Source organism: Salvelinus sp. IW2-2015, linkage group LG20, assembly GCF_002910315.2.
Source record: "Salvelinus sp. IW2-2015 linkage group LG20, ASM291031v2, whole genome shotgun sequence".
Lineage (NCBI taxonomy): Eukaryota > Metazoa > Chordata > Actinopteri > Salmoniformes > Salmonidae > Salvelinus > Salvelinus sp. IW2-2015.
The window spans coordinates 26,315,075-26,336,293 of record NC_036860.1 but is presented as its reverse complement, the minus strand read 5'-3'; the positions used below and the strand labels follow the sequence as shown (position 1 = coordinate 26,336,293).

The 21,219-nt window shown below is 42.0% G+C and overlaps 1 protein-coding gene across 23 annotated transcripts in view; it reads right to left on the bottom strand.

Annotated features, from left to right (window-relative positions):
- The window catches only part of LOC111982094 (phosphatidylinositol-binding clathrin assembly protein), a 53,641-nt gene that overhangs the window by 15,554 nt on the left and 16,868 nt on the right, over nt 1-21,219 (bottom strand). For 21 of the 23 annotated variants that reach the window (XM_070449313.1, XM_070449312.1, XM_024013647.2 and 18 more), the window contains 10 exons: nt 13,094-13,236; nt 12,477-12,552; nt 10,303-10,405; nt 9,930-10,023; nt 9,607-9,718; nt 4,976-5,082; nt 4,838-4,879; nt 2,384-2,469; nt 1,611-1,734; nt 1,216-1,352 (listed from right to left, as the gene is read on the bottom strand). In XM_070449313.1, coding sequence (XP_070305414.1) covers nt 1,216-1,352; nt 1,611-1,734; nt 2,384-2,469; nt 4,838-4,879; nt 4,976-5,082; nt 9,607-9,718; nt 9,930-10,023; nt 10,303-10,405; nt 12,477-12,552; nt 13,094-13,213 — 1,001 coding nt within the window. In that variant the 5' untranslated portion in view covers nt 13,214-13,236. The remainder of the gene's footprint in view (nt 1-1,215; nt 1,353-1,610; nt 1,735-2,383; nt 2,470-4,837; nt 4,880-4,975; nt 5,083-9,606; nt 9,719-9,929; nt 10,024-10,302; nt 10,406-12,476; nt 12,553-13,093; nt 13,237-21,219) is intronic. The other 2 variants (XM_070449303.1, XM_070449315.1) reach the window with 1 other exon arrangement.

The window sequence follows — 21,219 nt, the reverse complement described above, 5'->3', positions numbered from 1 at the left end:
TGGCTTGCTAGTGTGGAATGAGGAGGTTTGCTCAGTCTAAATTCAACAACMAGGCTATTATTAATGCCCCACTCAAAGATCTGAAATAACTGGATGGGTAAACAAACGTAAACATTGGYTGCATCCCAAATGGCACCCTATTCCCTATAGGGCTCTGGTCAAAGGTAGTGTACTTTATAGGGAATAGGATGCCATTTGGGACACAAACAAATTCCATAAGGAGTTTTGTTCACATCAGTGCCTTGGCACTATGCATGTAACCTAGTTTTTTGGCCAACTCCGCCACTTTTACATTAATGTGCACTGAACAGAATGGAATTACAATAGTAGACGCGGGTACATAAAACCACTACAGAAAATAGAAAACAGCAACATAGCGTCTTAATAGGGCGTTGGGCCGCCACAAGCCAGAACAGCTTCAATGTGCCTTGGCATAGATTCTACAAATGTCTGGAACTCCATTGGAGGGATGTGACACCATTCTTCCAGGATAAGTTCCATAATTTGGTGTTTTGTTGATGGAAAACACTGTCTCAGGCACCGCTCCAGAATCTCCCATAAGAGTTCAATTGGGTTTAGATCTGGTGACAGACAACCATGGCATATGGCCAAACTATTCAGTGACCACTTGTGCCCTGTGGATGTGGGCATTGTCATCCTATGGGGGCATAGCCATGGTAGCCAATAATGGCCTGCCCAGCAATTTTATGCARGATCCTAAGCACGATGGGATGTTAATTGCAGAAGCACCCGCTTCAATATACTTTGTATGTATCCCTCATTTACTCAAGTGCTTCCATTCATTTTGGCCATTTCCTGTATATAAAAAGTACTTGGGCCAGCCAGCATGGCATCTATGATGGAGTGGAAGTATATTTTAAGTAAAGAAACATAACTGAGGGGTTAGGCTGTTTATTGATAAATGACAGTGCTACCAACGTTTATGTATGAGCTGGCAGCAAAGCAACGGCACCAAACTCATAATTTTCCTCAGCACAAGTTTTATTAGCTAGCCGAGTAACTAGTGTGTGTCTGTATGAACTACTAACATTCCTCAGCCTCTGCCTTCACTACTCTGCCATGTTGCCTGCTTAGTGACAGACTCTCCTCGCTCCATCAGTTACACTGGGAAGACACTGGTGTTGATGGTCAGAAGGGAGGACGCAGTGGGGCATAGATATTGGGTAAGGGCTAGGATAGAAAGGGTGCTCTCACCTGTTTGCGAAGCTGGGCGTGGAGAAGAGGTCGATGGCCGGTGCTGTGTTGATGGTCCCACCGTCCATTGACACAGGGGAGGCAGCCGTGGTGGCAGAGAAAGAAGGCCCCTTCTGGAGATCCTTCAGACGCTGCTCCTAAGTGGAACGGGACAAATTCAACACCAGGCCTACCTACTAGCCAGATCAAATTAAAATACAAGCTCTGAATTTTTTTTTTTTTTTTACTTAATTTGGTGGTGGGGAGTCACTGGAATCATCAGCCAATGACTAAGGACCTCAAGAGAGCAACTTATGAGCAATTTTTTTTAATCTCAAAATGCTGAAAAGCCAGAACAGATTAAACCCGGTCGGGTAATAAGCAGAGCAAACAAGGGCACTAGAAGAAAAATGTACCTTTAGCGCTTTTAGACGAGCCTGCTCTTCCTCCAGAGCTGCCTGTTTTTCCCTCTCGTCCACTTTGGTGAAAGATATGCCCGTGTTGGCCAAAGAGGAGACAGCGTTGGAGAGTGTGCTAGCCCTTGAGACAGAATAAGAGGAAGAGAGACAGGGGTCAGCTGGGGGGGGGGGGGACTGTTAACCGGCCATTGTCAAAAGTGCTGTGTTGGCAGAAGAAGAGTTCTACAAGCTCAGTAAAAGAAAGTGGCGCATATTTTTACAACTGCACTTCGATAGATGGCTACAATAGTAGCAGGAGGTTTGGCATAAAATAGAAAGGATTTCTGCTTGAGAGGGATAATTCAATTTTATAATACAGGTTTTCTGTTTAGAATGGGAGAAGTGTATCAGCACTTGCACATAATTATAGTGCATTTAAAGACACAAAAAGGAAACAAAAATCAAATGCCCCTGATATTAGCCACAGACAAGTAGGTCTTTATTAACAATGTAGGACTTGCATAAATTGAAGATAAACACTGCAACTGTAGCTCCCGGAGCATTTGTCAATATTTTCAAGGAAACAACTGGCAAAACACAGAAAGGAAAAGCATACATTGGACCACAGTAACAAAACATATTGTTGGGATTGCTGCCCACCAACAAACACTTCAGCTCCAACTCATACCCACTTGCTAAATTTGGTGCCTGAGCAAACAGGCTTTGTCTGACTGGACTGCATTGGACTGCATTGGACTGGCAAGTGAGCAAAAGGAAGGGAAAAGGACTACCTGCTGGCTGCTGTGGAATCTTTCACCTTCTTCCCTTCTAAAGAAGCCAAATGCTGCTCCAATGCATCTAAGAGGCTACTGGGGGCCTATTATAAAATGGAAAGACACAGTGAGTTCAAAGTTCAGGAAAAAATATATAAATCACAACCGGGTAACAGCAGAAGGAAACAAACAGTAAGGATGCTCAGCTATTTCACAACGCACACGAAGAGAACGTACTTGGCTTACAAACACAGAAAGAGAGTGAGATACAGATACTTACACTAACTGTAATCTGAAGATGGAAAGTTAAGGAAAGATACAGAATATAAAGGTGATAATTGTCAGAGATAATACAATAGGTTTGGGAGAAAGGTACCAACTAACTAAAGTAATAGATCTATTTAAATCCAAAACAGTAAAATACAAAGCACAAAATGAGGGACCTTGTGAAATACTGCTGGTCTTGGTAAAGCACCATCTGAACATGTTCGTAAAAACAATGTTAAACATGTTATTCTAAGATTAGATAAGTAAGTGAGAGATYTACAGGTAACTGCCAAAATAAAGGAAACCCTTGAGTAAGTGATGTACAAAGTATATTGAAAGCAGGTTCCCAAGAACACAAAGGCTATTTTAGGCTTAGGGTTTGGGTTTATGAAAAATATGAGTCTAAAAAATGTTTTGCTTCCCACAAGGACAGTAAAATATTTGCTGTGTGTGTGTCTAAGTCACCAGTTCTATCTGAATTTCACCTATCGGATAGGATTTATTTATTTATTTATTTTTTTTATTTTTTTTTACCTTTATTTAACTAGGCAAGTCAGTTAAGAACAAATTCTTATTTTCAATGACGGCCTAGGAACAGTGGGTTAACTGCCTGTTCAGGGGCAGAACGACAGATTTGTACCTTGTCAGCTCGGGGATTTGAACTTGCAACCTTTCGGTTACTAGTCCAACGCTCTAACCACTAGGCTACCCTGCCGCCCCTAAATGCATAGCAATAGAATGAATAGAGTGGACTAATCGTTGTCTTAAATGGGGACTCCCGTTCTGTTAATTATATTTCAATGCATTTAATCCTGTAGGCAAAATCCAGATAATTCATTTTTGAAAAACTGGGCCCAGATTGCAACCTAATTGAACACTTATGGGAGATTCTGTAGCGGCGCCTGAGACAGCGTTTTCCACCACCATAAACYAAACACCAACTTATAGAACTTCTTGTGGAAGAATGGCATCCCATCCCTCCAATAGAGTTCCAGACACTTGTAGAATCTACATCGCATTGACACTGTTCTGCCAACTTGTAACGCCCTATTAAGACACTATGGTGGCGTTCCCTTTATTTTGGCAATTACCTGTAGCTAACCCCATACAAAATGTGTCCCTTTTTGAAAGGTGACATGTAAATGGTATAATAGCATACCGTGTCTATAATTTCCAATATATGCAAAGTGGGGGTATTATTTTCCTCCTAGTTCTTTCATCTCGGCTCTAGCCTACTCGATATAGCCCTTGACAAAGGCAAATGTTAACACCTTTATGTGCTGTATGCAGTGCAAGGTCAGGGGAGAGCGAGTGAGGCCCTGTTKGAATGCAAATAAAGTGCACCCTTCCTTTCTCCCTGCCTTGATCACAGGTCTAGAAGTGATTGGATAGACGAGAGAAAGGATATCAACCCATTGCTATTGCTTTCAGCAATCCAACCAAATCAGATCTGTGATTATCTGAAGSGAGGACGGAAGCATTTTGAAAGTATTCGGACAGGGACCGAGTCTGGCATTTCCTCTATGACGGGGCCACWTGCAGTGTGGGTCCAGCAAGCAATGTGTTATAGCTAGAGCTGTGCAAAGGTACAGAAACCTAGAGCAATTTGGAAGGTCTGAAACGGCAGCGTGGTGAGAGTGGTGAGAGCAGTCAGCACACTGAGGTGGGGTTGAAAGTAAAGTCAAGCTAAGGGGTCCAGCAGGGCTCCGTCTCAGACCCCATGCACTTTCAGGCAGAGAGAGGAAAGCGATAAATACTAAAAATACATTTTTGGGGGGAACGCCTTTCAAGATACTCAAGGACATTAAGAGTCAATCATGGACACTGGGCTATAGGTTCTCTAAGAGGTGTGTTTTGAATGAGATGACTGTCTGCATGTCGTATGTGTGGGGAGAGTGCTTTCCAGAGCCTGGGTGCCAAGCAGCTGAAGGCCCTGGCACCCATGATGGAGAACTGGAATGTGGGGGTGAAAAGGAAAACAGCAGAGCGGAGGGAGGGGGCATAGGCTGGGAGAAGGTCAGAGAGTTCGGTGGGTGCCAGGTTGTGGAGGGATTTCTAGGCGAMGAGGAATGTCTTGTAGTCAATACGGGATGGATCCCTGCTGCACAGGGAGCCATCGTAGATTGTGGATTATTGGTGTGATGTGTTCAGTTGATCTGAGGATGCTGGCAGCAGTTTGCTTTTACCTCACTTTTAACATCTTACCTGGGAGAGGTCTGGGATGTCCCCTCGATCAATCCCTACTTGCTGAAAAGGAAGAAGAGAGGTGGGTCAAGATGACATGAGATAAAAGCGAATGTASGAGTCCGATCACACAGAAGTTTCCAAAAGGTGGGATCTTACCTCTGCTACTTTGAGGAATTCAGAGATTCTTGTCATTCGAGTGAGGAATTTCTTGTAGATGTCAAGGCCCTCCTTGCATTGAGTTTTCTTCATGTCAAAGTACTTCTCTGTGAAATGAATAGACAGGAAAATTATAACGGAGCACTGGAACTAATGCAAAATAGCAGTGATAAAACGCTGGTATTACAGTGCCTTCAGAAAGTATGCAGACCCTTTGACTTTTTTCACATTTTGTTACGTTACAGCCAAAACAGAGGACAAAACACACAACATAGAGACAACAACATAAAGAGAGACCTAAGACAACACCACAGCATGGTAGCAACACAACATGGTAGCAACACAAAACATGGTTCAAACATTGGGCACAGACAACAGCACAAAGGGAAAGAAGGTAGAGACAACAGTACATCACACAAAGCAACCACAACTGTCAGTGAGTGTCCATGATTGAGTCTTTGAATGAAGAGATTGAGATAAAACTGTCCAGTTTGAGTGTTTGTTGCAGCTCGTTCCAGTCGCTAACTGCAGCGAACTGAAAAGACGAGCGACCCYGGATGTGTGTGCTTTGGGGACCTTTAACAGAATGTGACTGGCTGAACGGGTGTTGTATGTGGAGGATGAGGGCTGCAGTAGATATATCAGACCGAGGGGAGTGAGGCCTAAGAGGGTTTTGTAAARAAGCATCAACCAGTGTGTCTGGCGACGGGCATACAGAGATGACCAGTTTACAGAGGATATAGAGTGCAGTGATGTGTCCTATAAGGAGCATTGGTGGTAAATCTGATGGCCGAGTGGTAAAGAACATCTAGCCGCTCTAGAGCACCCTTACGCGCCGATCTATAAATTATGTCTCCGTAATCTAGCATGGGTAGGATGATCATCTGAATCAGGGTTAGTTTGGCAGCTGGGGTGAAAGAGGAGCGATTACGATAGAGGAAACCAAGTCTAGATTTAACTTTAGCCTGCAGCTTTGATATGTSCTGAGAGAATGACAGTGTATTGTCTAGCCATACTACCAAGTACTTGTATGAGGTGARTACCTCAAGCTCTAAACCCTCAGAGGTWGTAATAACACCTGTGGGAGGAGGGGCATTCTTRTTACCAAACCACATGACATTTGTTTTGGAAATATTCAGAACAAGGGTAAGGGCAGAGAAAGCTTGTGGGACACTAAGAAAGCTTTGTTGTAGAGCGTTTAACACAAAATCCAGGGAGGTGCCAGCTGAGTATAAAACTGTATAATCTGCATATAAATGGATGAGAGAGCTTCCTACTGCCTGAGCTATGCTGTTGATGTAACTTGAGAAGAGCGTGGGGTAGTCCCTTGGTGACAGGCAGTGGCAGAGACAGCAGATTTTCTGACTTTATACACTGCACTATTTGAAAGAAGTAGTTGCAAACCAGGCCAAAGACCCCTCAGAAACACCACAAGAATGGAATGGTCTACCGTATCAAAAGCTATGGCCAAGTCAAAAATAGCAGCACAACATTGCTTAGAATCAAGGGCAATGGTGACATCATTGAGGACCTTTAAGGATGCAGTGACACATCCATAATCTGAGCGGAAACCAYATTGCATATCAGAGAGAATACTATAGACATCAAGAAAGCCAGTCAGTTGATTATTGACACGTTTTCCCAACACTTTTGATAAACAGGGCAAAATAGAAATAGGCCTATAACAGTTACGATCAGCTTGATCTCCCCATTTAAATAAAAGGATGAACCGTGGCTGCCTTCCAAGAAATGGGAACCTCCCCAGAAAGGAGAAGGTTAAAAAGGTCAGAGATAGGCTTGGCAATGACAGCAACCTTAAAGAAGAAAAGGGTCTAAAGTTTAGACTCTAAACCATCTGACTAAGATGGTTTTTGGGGGTGAAGTATCAGGAGCTCCTTTAGCACCTCGGACCCAGTAACTGCCTGCAGGGAGAAACTTTGTAGCGGGGCAGGGGGAAAAGAGGGAGAAGCATTGGGGAAAGTCGCATTAGAAGGGTTGGGAGATGAGGAAATGTTGGACGGGCAAGGAGGCATGGCTGAGTCAATTTCCGGTCACAACTTGTAGACTTGTTTACGTGCTGCTGTGCGGTTTGTTGCTAACCTTACTTTTCTACCTGCCAACTTCACGGTTTTTACTTTTTAATTACTGTAATATATATATATATATATTTTTTTTTCCCCCCCTGCTCACTTTTTCAACTTACCCAATGATGTTAGGCTGAAACAGTCAGAGGTCAAAGCGCAACATAGCTTCAGCATGTAAATCAGCTAGAAAGATGTGTCGGCATCGAGTAAATGTCTCTGGCCCCCTCCCAGTTAGGGGGAGCGATGAGCTCTACAGCAGAGTCTCACAACACAATCGCTGGTTGAAAACTGTTTTCTGCCCCTCCCAAAAGATAGAATTTGTAGATAATTGGCCCTCTTTCTGGGACTCACCCACAAACAGGACCAAGCCTAGCCTGCTGAGGATGGACGGACTCCATCGTAGTTGGAGCGGTGCTCTCATCTTATCTACGAACATAGACAGGGCTCTAACTCCCCTAGTTCCACAATGAGATCGGGTGCAGGCCAGCTTAGTGGAGTCTGCCAGTCAGTGTAGTCAGCTCAGCTATTCCCAATGAGACCGTGTCTGTGCCTCGATCTAGGTTGGGCAAAACTAAACACGGCGGTGTTTGCCTTAGCAATCTCACTGGAATAATGACTAGAGGTCGACCGATTAAAATCGGCATGGCCGATTTAAAGTTTTCATAACAATCGGAAATCTGTATTTTTGGACACCGATTTGGCCGAATTATTATTTATTTTTTTACACCTTCATTTAACTAAGTCAGTTAAGAAAACATTCTTATTTTCAATGACGCCCTAGGAACGGTGGGTTAACTGCCTTGTTCAGGGGCAGAACGACAGATTTTTACCTTGTCAGCTCGGGGWTTCAATCTTGCAACCTTAACTAGTCCAACGCTCTAACCACCTGCCTCACGAGGAGCCCGCCTGTTACGCGAATGCAGTAAGAAGCCAAGGTAAGTTGCTAGCTAGCATTAAACTTATCTTATGAAAATCAATCATAATCACTAGTTAACTACACATGGTTGATGATATTACTAGTTTATCTAGCGTGTCCTGCATTGCATATAATCGATGCGGTGCGCATTCGCGAAAAAGGACTGTTGTTGCTCCAACGTGTACCTAACCATAAACATCCATGCCTTTCTTAAAATCAATACACAAGTATATATTTTTAAACCTGCATATTTAGTTAATATTTCCTGCTAACATGAATTTCTTTTAACTAGGGAAAATGTGTCACTTCTCTTGCAACAGAGTCAGGGTATATGCAGCAGTTTGGGCCGCCTGGCTCGTTGCGAACTGTGTGAAGACTATTTCTTCCTAACAAAGACAGCCAACTTTTTATTTGAGGCTAAATTGATTTTATTGATGTATTAAGTGGATTTTTATTTAATCCATTTTAGAATAAGGCTGTAACTTAAGAAAATGTGGAAAAAGTCAAGGGGTCTGAATACTTTCCCAAGGCACTGTAACAGACATTTTATCAAATCAGGATAAACTGTATCAAATAATTAAACAGCCTTTACAAATGAATGGGAGAGARGTTTAATTTTCTATAGTATAATTCCAGAACTAACTGTTTTCTCAAATCAGAAACTTGGSAGTTAAATGTGGATGTCTGCAGGACGTATACAAACTCTTCAGAGTGGTGCATGAATGTCTCACTAGCTTGTAAACCTCTCACTGATGTTTGCGCATCTCCAATTTGCTCCCCTCCAAGGACCTGCTCAGTCCCCTCAAAAGACCCAAGGCTCACATCTGAGTGAGAAAGGCATACATCCTCATAGCAGAGAATATAGCCTTGATATGAAATGACTAGCACTACAGCATAAATATCACATAGCTGCATAAAGTTCGTAAACAAGTCTAATAAACAAGTGCAATTCTCTAACTCCATTATAATGTCCAACTTTGTGGAGRATACAAGAATGTCAGTGTACTGGAACTTCCATTTCCAACGTTAGATATTATTTTCATTTCCAACAGATAGAATCACACATGCACTGATGAACATGCACAGATCTAACGTTACAAAGTCGTTGAATTCAGACTGTGTGAAAGACAGCCAGCACAGAGTAGTTGAAATCAGACTGTGTGCAAGACCAGTCTCTCCACCAGCATTGAGCTCAATTTCAGTTTAACASAGTCCCTTCAGGAAACTCATTTAATAGGAATGAGAAGAATTGGAAACTAGATTTGTTTATGTGTTTCAGAAATCAAATAGAATGGCTCAGTTCAAAAGGGAATTCACCCAACCCCTAAACACAGACCGTATGTCACCCAGCACAACTAGAACACGAGAGCAAAACAGAGTAGTAGCATAACATGTCCTTCGTCGGCCCCCGTTAAGTCAGCCAGGCTAGCATGGCAGCAGGCTGATAGTGAGTGGTGGTAAACATTTGAGGCAGGGATACAGTATGAACTCCGTACGACAGGGTGCAAAGGTGTCTATGCATCATCAAAGGTGTTTTTGCATCAGTACTCAATGGTAACGATGACACGGCGATAAGGACTTGGTTTTGGCAGGACAGAGACTCTTGAGAGCCGGAAGGCGGAAGCACTTACCCAGCAGGTTGATAATGCCTTCATTGTAGGCCGCAAACAGTCGAATGGAATCTTTAAACAGAAGCATGAAGGACGCGTTGATCACTCCATTGGTGAGCTCGTTGGCGTTGACCTGGAGATGGAGGGGGTCCAAAGCAAATGAATTGACAGCCAACCTATCGACCACTCATTGGTCTGACTCACAGAGCTCCCAATCCACAGGACAGAGGTAAAGGATCTCGACTACTCAATCGTCGACTATGTTTTTTTGCAATACATGAGCTGAAGAGTTTGAGGCCATAGCAATACAACAACGTACAAAATGTCAAGCATTGAAAACTCACGTTGAAGTCAAGTAGCGCATCCATCTGGTTTTGGATAATAGGTATGGTCTTTAGTAACTTCTCTGTGTTCATGGTTCTCATAACGCCATCCGCCCTTGGGTAAAGATAATATTCCAATCATTAAGGGCCCAATCCTAATGGCTTTGGACTGTCATGAATGTGTGTACTAAGCTGAAGCATGCAATTTAAAAGAATGCACTTAGACGCCAAATCAACCCCTAGCCGCTAAACTATATGCACTTGTGGAAGAATAAGCACTATGCCAAAAAAATATCCAAAACACTTCAGGACTCGACTGTACAGTATTTATACAATATAGAGGATGCTAGCGGATCCTGATGCTATAAGGAAATGTGAATAGAGAAGTCCTTACCCTCGTTTAACTTTTGTAAAGTCAAAAGCGACTTGTCGATACGACACAGCCTTCTCATTCAGGTAGCGACTATATCTCCTTATGAACGTTGACATGTCATAGCCTGAAAAAGACAATAGGGGAATTACTCTTTGAGCATCAGGTGCATCTTCATATACAGTACCAGTCAAAAGCTTGGACACTTACTCATTCAAGGGTTTTTCTTTATGTGTACTATTTTCTACATTATAGAGTAATAGTGAAGACATCAAAACTATGAAACAACACATATGGAATCACGTAGTAACCKAAAAAAAGTGTTAATCAAATAACTATATTTTACAAAGTAGCCACCCTTTGCCTTGACAGCTTTGCACACTTGGCATCAAGGCAAAGGGTGGCAACAAGCCTATACTCTTAACTGTTTATTAGGGAAAATAAGGGATGCACTTGAGCTTGAATAAGCCAAGGCACATTCTTCCATTGATTTATGAAAGTTACGACTGCTGATTTTTTTTCGTAGATTTATGGGCTACTTCCCGTCGGACAAATACACAGGCAAACTTTAGGACACTTCACGTGTGTGTTCCAGTGTTGCCATGATACCAATGTCATACTATCGTGATACTTGTGAAAGCTTTACATGGAAAAAGAAAACCGACTGAATTGTATGGCCCTTTGAGGAATACCTGTTTTATGTGAAATAGTATGTGCAATAGCTTGAAAAAATAAACAAATGGGACTCATAAGGGTGTCACGTTTATTTTCCAAGCTATTGGACATTCAGTCCGTTTCCTGGTTTCTTTTTTTTCTTTTTCGCAACTGCAATACTGAGAATTGTGCCAACACTACTTCAAACAAGGTATGAAAATGACCATGAACTATCATAAATACTGTATGTATCGTAAATAAAATCCCATATTTCTCCGAAAGCAAAGGCCCACCATCTAGTGGATTTCTGTCATGAGCGCTATACTCCAACCTAAATCCAGTAGTCATCCTTAAAACTGACAGCTCCCTATCCCCCTAATTTATAAGTAACAACTTGACAAAAGGCATTAGGTTATGATTAGGGGCGCTTACTCTGCCTTTACACTCGCCCTTGAAAGTCCCACTGGTCTGGGCTGCCAGGCATCTTGTTAACATGGGAAACAACTTTAAGTAAATAAATTCTGCTGGGCTTGATGTGAGCTGAGTCGGCCATGTTGCCATTTCATTGGGAATAGAGCGGAGGGGAAAAGGGTAGGACTGTCTAAAATAATTGTTCTCCGCTTCTAACATAGTTTGGCAGGTCTCAATATCGCCTGTTGTCGTGTGTAAACACACACACAGTAGGCAAAAGTTATGGTACGTTGCAGGTTTTGAATAGAGCTGACGTTTCCTTATTCTACATGTCAGATAAGCATGCTTGTTCGAGAAAATATATTTATATCTGAACGCCTCAAAAAAAAGGTGCTACAGTACACAGAATTTTTTTAAATGTTTGCATTGTAACTTTAGAAACCGTCCATAATATATTTGCCGCTAATAGTGGAATGATATTGTTTCACAGTATTACTTATCTGCCAGTGTTGTGATTGGCTGTGATTAATTACTTCCGCTGGAGCGGCATCTGTTGTCAAACTGGGAAAGCTGTTCTGACTTTGTGGCTGTGTTATCTAGTGGAAATCGCTCTGTCATTCTACACTGTTCCCTCAATTTCAGTTTCTGTGAGGAAACAAGCACTGAATAGCGTAGGGAATCATTCTACCATCTAAATCCCTGAGAAATATCTTTCCATTAACAAATATAATTTTACAGCTGTTTGAAGCTGGTGGACCAAAACTAAAAGTTACTTTCGGTTTTGGTCGACCAGCTTCAAACAGCTGTAAAAACTACATTTTTGCTAGATAACACAGCCAAAGTCAGAACAGCTTTCCTAGTTTAACAACAGATGCTGCTCCGGTGGGAGTAATCAATAGGTGAATATCACAGCCAATCAAAACACRGGCGGGTAAGTAATACTGCGAAACACGATCATTCCACTATCAGCGGTAGATAGATTATGGAAATTTTCTGAAATTACAACGCAAATATTAAAATGTGTAGCACCTTTAAAATATTGGAGCGTTTCACCTCATCCAGTTTAGACGATACTGAACCCGTGATAAAATAGAGTACTTCAGCAAAGTTTGTGCAGAGCTGACGTTACTCACCTTGCAGGCCACTTTTGTCCAAAAAGTTACTGAGGTTGAAAAGCGTATTCCTTGAAGCCATGTACTGTATAAATCTCTGCAACACAGAAACATGTGTGTGCAAACCTTCATAGATGGTGAATGCAAATGATTGACTAACAGCAATACAAGCCAACCACTTTTGAAAATGCATAGCAATGTTACATAAGAGAGCCTCCTCAAAAGAAGAAGTATAATACAAATYACACAATTCTGTGGACTGGATATTGCTGAAACTTTTCAAAACCACTAGTGTTAAAAGGATTTCAAAAGACCTTAAACACCACAGTATTAGTGTCACTTCTGACACTGAATTTATTTTCTTATACGTGAAATCTTTCATGACATCATATTTAGGAGAGATAGGCATCACCAGGAGTAGAGCATGTTACAATGGTACCATTACCGTATGTATGGAGGGATAGGGGTTGAGTTGGAATTCAGAGTGTGTCTGGCATGATCACCAAGGAGTCAGATCCATTATATATGGCTCTGCTGGAAGTGTTGAGTTGCAGAGCTCTGGGGTGAAAAATATCCCCAGGTACAGAATCCTCTCACCCAACCCTAACCATTTGTGCCCCCAGACAGGTTTCACTCACCTCGTTGCCGTAGACCATGGTGTGGTGGGTGGCGGTGAGAGACTTGAAGACCACCACCCAGCTGGTGCTGGCCGTCCTCTCAAACAACGTGTCTGCCAGCTGGGGGATGTTCACATTCATCTCATTGGTGCAGTGGATCAAGTCTGGGGGAGAGAGTAGGAGAAACGGTCACTGTAGGGTCTTAATGGAATATTATTGTGTGTGTGTGTGAGCGAGACAAAGAGTGTGTTTGACTGCATGCGATTGAGTGTGTAAGCGAAAGCGTTGGCAAATGTTATTTTGAACAACCAGTTCCACAGAATCAAGCCATTGTGGTGAGCTAAGMACAAACTTCTTGGTACAGGTTCTCGTCAGTTGGACCCACCAGGTTTGACAGAGCACTAAGTCCTTATGGTGCTGTTTAGCACAGCCCAGGATAGGTTGCATCCCAGTGTTTATATTCAGGCTGTTGTCACAAACGTCTAAGGATAGCGCATCCTGGGCATTATTTAGCCTTTGGCAGGGCTCCCATGCCATCTGGCCTGTAGTGAAAGCCGATGCCTTCTGGCACCTTTCCATCAGTGCCATGAGACTGGTCTCTCATGCCAGAACTCAGCAGGTCATTCATACACCCTCTAATACAGGCCTTAAACAAACAGAGATTTCTCTCTCTCTCTCTCTCTCTCTCTCTCTCACACACTGAAGATGGTCCATCACTGAAAGCTCGAGAGGAAATTTGCTGCTTGCACTGATAAGATTTCACCAATCATGTACCGTTCTATGACAACACAGTAGCTGGCTGATCAAACATTGAAATACAKTGAACAAAAATATAAGACACAACACGTAAAGTGTTGGTCCCATATTTCATGAGCTGAAATAAGACGCCAGAAATGTTCCATACGCACTAAAAACGTATTTCTCTCAAATTTTGTGCATGTCCCTGTTAGTGAGCATTTCTCCTTTTCCAAGATAATCCATCCACCTGACAGGTGTGGCATATCAAGAAGCTGATTAAACAGCATGATCATTACACAGGTGCACCTTGTGCCGGGGACAATAAAAGGCCAKTCTAAAATGTGCAGTTGTCACTACACAATGCCACAGATGTCTCAAGTTGAGGGAGCYTGCAAATTGACATGCTGACTCRAGGAATGTCCACCAGAACTGTTGCCAGAAGATTGTTCTGTTCATTTCTCAACCATAAGCCGCCTGCAATGTCATTTTAGAGAATTTGCCAGTACGTCCAACCGGCCTCACAACTGCAGATCACGTGTAACCATGCCAACCCAGGACCTCCACATCAGGCCTCTTCACCTGCGGGCTCGTCTTAGACCAGCCACCCGGACAGCTGATGAAACTGCTGGTTTGCACAACCGAAGAATTTCCCCACAGAAACCGTCTCAGGGAAGCTCATCTGTGTGCTCATCGTTCTCACCAGGGTCTTAACCTGACTACAGTTCGGCGTCGTAACCGACTTCAGATGGGCAAATGCTCACCTTCGATGGCCACTGGCACGCTGGAGAAGTGTGCCCTTCACAGATTAATCCCAGTTTCAACTGTACCAGGCAGATGGCAGATAGTCTGATGACACTATTTGTAACACAATCACTTGAGAAGAGTTCAGTTCAGACAGTTGTCATCCAAGACATAGAATACAATTCTACCTTCACAGCTTGGGGGTTATTCTATCAAAAGTGGTATACAGGYGTTTGCACACGCACTCTCTCCAGGTGCATTGTAAGTGCAAAAGGCTGATTATACAAGCACCAACCTATCTTACATGTAAAACCAATCGAGACCCTGTTCTCTGATTTTCCTTCCCCGTTTCAAGCAAAACTTATGACTTTAGGGGGCTGTTCCCACAATACAATATTCAAAACAATCACTTGCCAAATGGTTGCTTGGCAAATAACATCTATAAATATTTTTGTGAAATTATTTMTTGTACAAAGCAAATGATTTAACAGATCAAACTATATATCCATTAAATAAATGTGGAATTTATACACATCACAAAAAAAGTCAGTAATAACTAGCCTGCATTTCACTGTAACAAAGTGCTGCCATGTTAACCTACAGTTGAAGTCAGAAGATTACATACACCTTAGCCAAATATATTTAAACTCKGTTTTTTACAATTCCTGACATTTAATCCTAGTAAAAATTATCTGTCTAGGTCAGTTAGGATCACCACTTTATTTTAAGAATGTGAAATGTCAGAATAATAGTAGAGAATTATTTATTTCAGCTTTTATTTCTTTCATCACATTCCCAGTGGGTCAGAAGTTTACACACACTCAATTAGTATTTGGTAGCATTGCCTTTAAATTGTTTAACTTGGGTCAAACGTTTTGGGTAGCCTTCCACAAGCTTCCCACAATAATTTGGGAGAATTTTGGCCCATTCCTCCTGACAGAGCTGGTGTAACTGAGTCAGGTTTGTAGGCATCCTTGCTCACACATGCCTTTTCAGTTCTGCCCACAACATGTCTATAGGATTAAGGTCAGGGCTTTGTGATGGCCACTCCAATACCTTGACTTTGTTCTCCTTAAGCCATAACTTTGGGAGTTTGCTTGGGGTCATTGTCCATTTGGAAGACACATTTGTGACCAAGCTTTAACTTCCTGACTGATGTCTTGAAATGTTGCTTCAATATTTTTGTTTCATAACACCAAAGGACATTTCTCCAAAAAGTACAATCTTTGTCCCCATGTGCAGTTGCAAACAGTATTCTGGCTTTTTTAATGGCGGTTTTGGAGSAGTGGCTTTTTCCATGATGAGRGGCCTTTCAGGTTGTCGATATAGGACTCTTTTTACTGTGGATATAGATACTTTTGTACCTGTTTCCTCCAGCATCTTCACAAGGTCCTTTGCTGTTGTTATGGGATTGATTTGRWCTTTTCACACCAAAGTACATTCATCTCTAGGAGACAGAACGCGTCMCCTTCCTGAGCGGTATGACGGCTGCATGGTCCCATGGTGTTTATACTTGCATACTATTGTTTGTYCAGATGWACMTGGWACCTTCAGGCATTTGTTAATTGCTCCCAAGGATGAACCAGACTTGTCTACAATTTATTTTCTGAGGACTTGGATGATTTTTTTGATTTTCCCATGATGTCAAGCAAAGAGGCACTGAGTTTGAAAGGTAGGCCTTGAAATACATCCACAGGTACACCTCCAATTGACTCAAATTTATGTCAATTAGCCTATCAGAAGCTTCTAAAGCCATGACAATTTTCAGGAATTTTTCAAGCTGTTGAAAGGCACAGTCAAATTAGTGTATGTAAACTTCTGACCCACTGGAATTGTGATAGTGAAGTGAAATAATCCACCTGTAAACAATTGTTGGAAAAATTACTTGTGTCATGCAAAGTAGATGTCCTAAACAACTTGCAAAAACGTTTCTTTTTTTTGTGTGGAGTGGTTGAAAAACAAGTTAATGACTCCAACCAAAGTGTATGCAAACTTCTAACTATATATATTTTTTCTTATATTTATATCTATGTCTGATATTCAATCAATCCCTATCCCAGTCTACTGTTACCACATGTTTGAAGAGGGCCACCATTATTCCTGTTCCCAAGAAAGCTACGGTAACTGAGCTTAATAACTATTGCCCCGTAGCACTCACTTCCGTCATCATGAAGTGCTTTGAGAGACTAGTCAAGGATAATATCACCTKCACCCTACCTGACTCCCTAGACACACTCCAATTTGCTTACCGCCCCAATAGGTCCACAGACGACGCAATCACAATCACACTGACCTAACCCATCTGGACAAGAMGAATACCTATGTAAGAATGCTGTTCATCGATTACAGCTCAGCATTTAACACCATAGTACCCTCTAAACTCGTRATTAAGCTCGATACCCTGGGTCTCGACCCCGCTCTGTGCAACTGGGTCCTGGACTTCCTGACAGGCCGCCCCCAGGTGGTGAGGGTAGGAAACAACAATCTCCACCCCGCTGATCCTCAACACTGGGGCCCCACAAGGGTTCGTTCTCAGCCCTCTCCTGTACTCCATGTTCACCCATGACTGCGTGGTCATGCACGCCTCCAACTCAATCATCAAGTTTGCAGACGACACTACAGTGGTATGCTTGATTACCAACAACGAGACAGCCTACAGGGAGGAGGTGATGGCCCTCGGAGTGTGGTGTCAGGAAAATAACCGCACAKTCAACGTCAACAAAACATAGGAGATGATCGTGGACTTCAGGAAACAGCAGAGGGAGCACCCCCCTATCCACATCAATGGGACAGTAGTGCAGAAGGTGGAAAGTTAGTTCCTCTGCGTACACATCACGGACAAACTGAAWTGGTCCACCCACACAGACAGCGTGGTGAAGGCGGCGCAACAGCACCTTTTCAACCTCAGGAGGCTGAWGATATTTGGCTTGTCACCTAAAACGCTCAAACTTTTACAGATGCACAATCGAGAGCTTCCTGTCGGGCTGTATCACTGCCTGGTACGGCAACTGCTCCGCCCACAACCGTAAGGCTCTCCAGAGGGTAGTGAGGTCTGCACAATGCATCACCAGGGACAAACTACCCGCCCTCCAGGACACCTACACCACCCGATGTCACAGGAAGGCCAAAAAGATCATCAAGGACAACAACCATCCGAGCCACTGCCTGTTCACCCCACTATCATCCAGAAGGTGAGGTCAGTACAGTTGCATCAAAGCTGGGACCGAGAGACTGACAAACAGCTTCTATCTGAAGGCCATCAGACTGTTAAACAGCCATCACTAACATTGAGTGGCTGCTGCCAACATACCGACTCAAATCTCTAGCCACTTTAATAATTAAAAATTGGATGTAATAAATGTATATCACTAGTCACTTTAAACAATGCCACTTTAAAATGTTTACATACCCTACATTACTCAMCTCATATGTATATACTGTACTCTACACTATCTACTGCATCTTGCCTATGCCGCACGGCCATCGCTCATCCATATATGTATATGTACGTATTCTTATTCAGTCCTTTACATTTGTGTGTATAAGGTAGTTGTTGTGAAATTGTTAGATATTACTGCACAGTCGGAACTAGAAGCAAAAGCATTTCACTACACTCGCATTAACATCTGCTAACCATGTGTATGTCACCAATACAATTTSATATACATCTGATTTGACTGGCACACCCCTAAGTCTAGGAGAGAGGAAACTGACCATCTATTCACAGGAAGTATTAAAAGCCATAAAAATCKATTTAAGGGCAGAATTCAGAAGATGCTAGTTAACCTGAGCATAGCACCTCGTGGTAGACAAAATACAGATGGTAATTGAGTCTTGCAAAGCTGCACACCATAAATCTTGCATTCGCTCTGTTAACATCTGGAGACACTACCGTCAGAAAGTTGGCTTCGGCCGCAGCAGCGGAAGCGGACAAAAACTAGAGCCTACTAAAATGGCTGGGATTACTCTTGGAACTACTAGCGAACATATACTTTCATTGTTTATCACCATTCTAGTTAATGTAGCGTTTCTGAAACCCTTTGATTCTGACTCCCAACATCTACCAAGCTATTGGTTCTAGTAAAAATGTTTTAAAGTGTTTAAATTAGACCAAACTTTTYTTGTTAAATAAGCTTGCCAGAGTCTGATTTATAAATAGGCTGAATTGGGCAAAATGCCTGACACATTGGTTCAAAAAGAGAGCCAGGCGTAGCAAAGTCCAGCAACCTAAATTGCAGTTTCACTCCATAAAGCAAACCAAGACCAATTTGCATGTTCTCTCATCTGACCCATGTATTCCAGGCAGTCGGTCTGATTCTTTGAAACTTCCAAAAAAATGTCACGCTTGAATTCAAATATTTTGTACGTGTACAGTAAGCACTGCAATCATGTACATAACGATCATAAATCTCACACAACAGATATAGGGTCTCATGAGACCAGCCTCTCTAACGAAAATAACATGGTTGGTGATTTGTCCATTACTTTAGTTACCCAACCAAGTTTAAACCACTGGTCTCTTTGTAAAACACCACCAGCCTGAAAATCCTAGAAGGCCTACAGACTTTACTCTAGTGCTAAATCATTACATTGAAAGAGTACAGATTAGACAAGTCAGTCTTGGTGACTCACAAAAACAATGGCAGCAAGTGTCATATCAACAGTGTGCAAGTTGAGCTTTTCACATCAGCACTGATTTTGGCAAGGATGTCAGCTGAAATTGTAAAGGTCTCGAATCSAAAGCATGAAAGAGTTATGGAGTGCAAAGAACAAGCTGGTGGGAAATCAGACAAGGCTCTATTCTGAATACTTTGTGGTTTGGGAGGGTTGTGTGGAAAGTTTAAAAATGAAAAGCATGACAAAAGGATTCCAGTAATGACAAACCACGATATTTTGGGTAGAGAGAGTGCATTGCCAATGTCTGCAAAAGAGCATGCATCAGCAGCTGTAGCCACATGTCAAGTCATAATTAAAATATGAAATAAAGTGAAAATGATTACTAAACCGTCCTAGAAAATAAAAGCTAGGTCACTTTCATAAGCTACTGTATATCATTTATTTGCAATCAATTTATAAATAATTATAATACATGCGATTCATGAGTCCAGATTTAGTGTGATGACATTTAAGTGCTATGGAATGCTTATGCAGTGGTTGACCTGGACCTCCCGTTGAAAGTGTTTCTTCCCCTCACCATTTTCTCAGTGGTCGGTCATTGAGTCAACACACATTTATTCCAAATGCAAGGGTCAAGGGCTTGTACATAGGTGAAACGTACTGTAGATAAGGGTATTTAATAGCCATTACATGTTAGTGATGACATGGTCAGGGCAGCTGACGGGAACTAAAAGCATTAAAATGAACTAAACAGTCCAATAGAAAGTAGAAGCCCCCCCCCCCCCATGCGGAACTCTGGACAAGTTAGCAATGATTGGAATGCAATGGCATTTCCCTCGCATTCCCTTGAGAGCTCCTTAATTAACAAACCAGATTTCAAGGGCCAAACATGCAAGGAACAGACTGATGGCTTTGGCAAACAGTTCCAATAAGCTCAGCAGAACACAAGGTTTACAGGGGGAAGATTATAATAATGAAGCCCTTTTTTTCCCACTTATTGGGGGGGAAAAAATGGGTAGCATTAATTACCCCAAAACACTTCCTGCCTCCGGCAGAACCCAAATCTAGCCTATAAGTACATCTGTTCGACAGAAAAAAACCACATGAAGTGTACAGTATAGCGTTACGAGCCTTGTCAATGACACTATTCATTTTGAAGAGACAGATGCCACCCATAAACATGAGCTTGGAGGACACCATAGTGAAGCTATAGGCCTACAAGGGTTCAACATCTAAATAAAGAGTAATTTGTGGTACAACTAATTGCTTGTCGACGACTGAATTACAAAAACTAGGCTTGAGTTTGAAGAACATGTCCCCAGAAGTGGATTTCTTTTGGTTGGGAAGGTAGACAAGTTCATTTAGAAAGTTGAGTTGAATCGTTTTGTGGAAGACATTTTCAAATCACACAAAAACTGTGCATACTTGAAATGCCATAAGCCAAAGACCAATTTGTCAAATCGTCGCAGCGCTCTATTCAAATGGTGTGTGGGGAGCAGGGCTGGGGCGATATGGCCAAAATATCATATCATAGTATTTTTCTAATTTTTGACGCTATGACAGTATTTTTTGATTTTGATTAATAAAAGTTCTAAAATTTGCTTAAAGAGTAGTGTGTGACCCTAGGGTGGCAACATATATTCTAAATTATTTCAATGGGTCTTTTTCCATTCTGATTGTTTTATACTGTTCAATTCAACTTCAACCTAAATTTCCTGCATTTCCATCCATTTCTGCAATTCCACATTTGAGATCATTTCCACACTGTCACGATATGGGCAAAAATACTAGGCCTTATTTTTAACAAAATGTTGCAATTGCGATTTAGATCAAAACACTTGGGTGAACTTTTGGAATCATGGAAATATAAATAATAGTGGGCACTTTGAATACAGTGTTTGACATGACAACGAATGAAAATGCCATGGACGAGTTATTGCTCTGACTCTGTACTTTTATTAGCTAGTTAGCTAGGTAGCTAACACGATTTAGCTTAACTTGCTAAGAAAATACAAACTAGCTGTTTGCAGATGTAAGAAACAAACTAATAT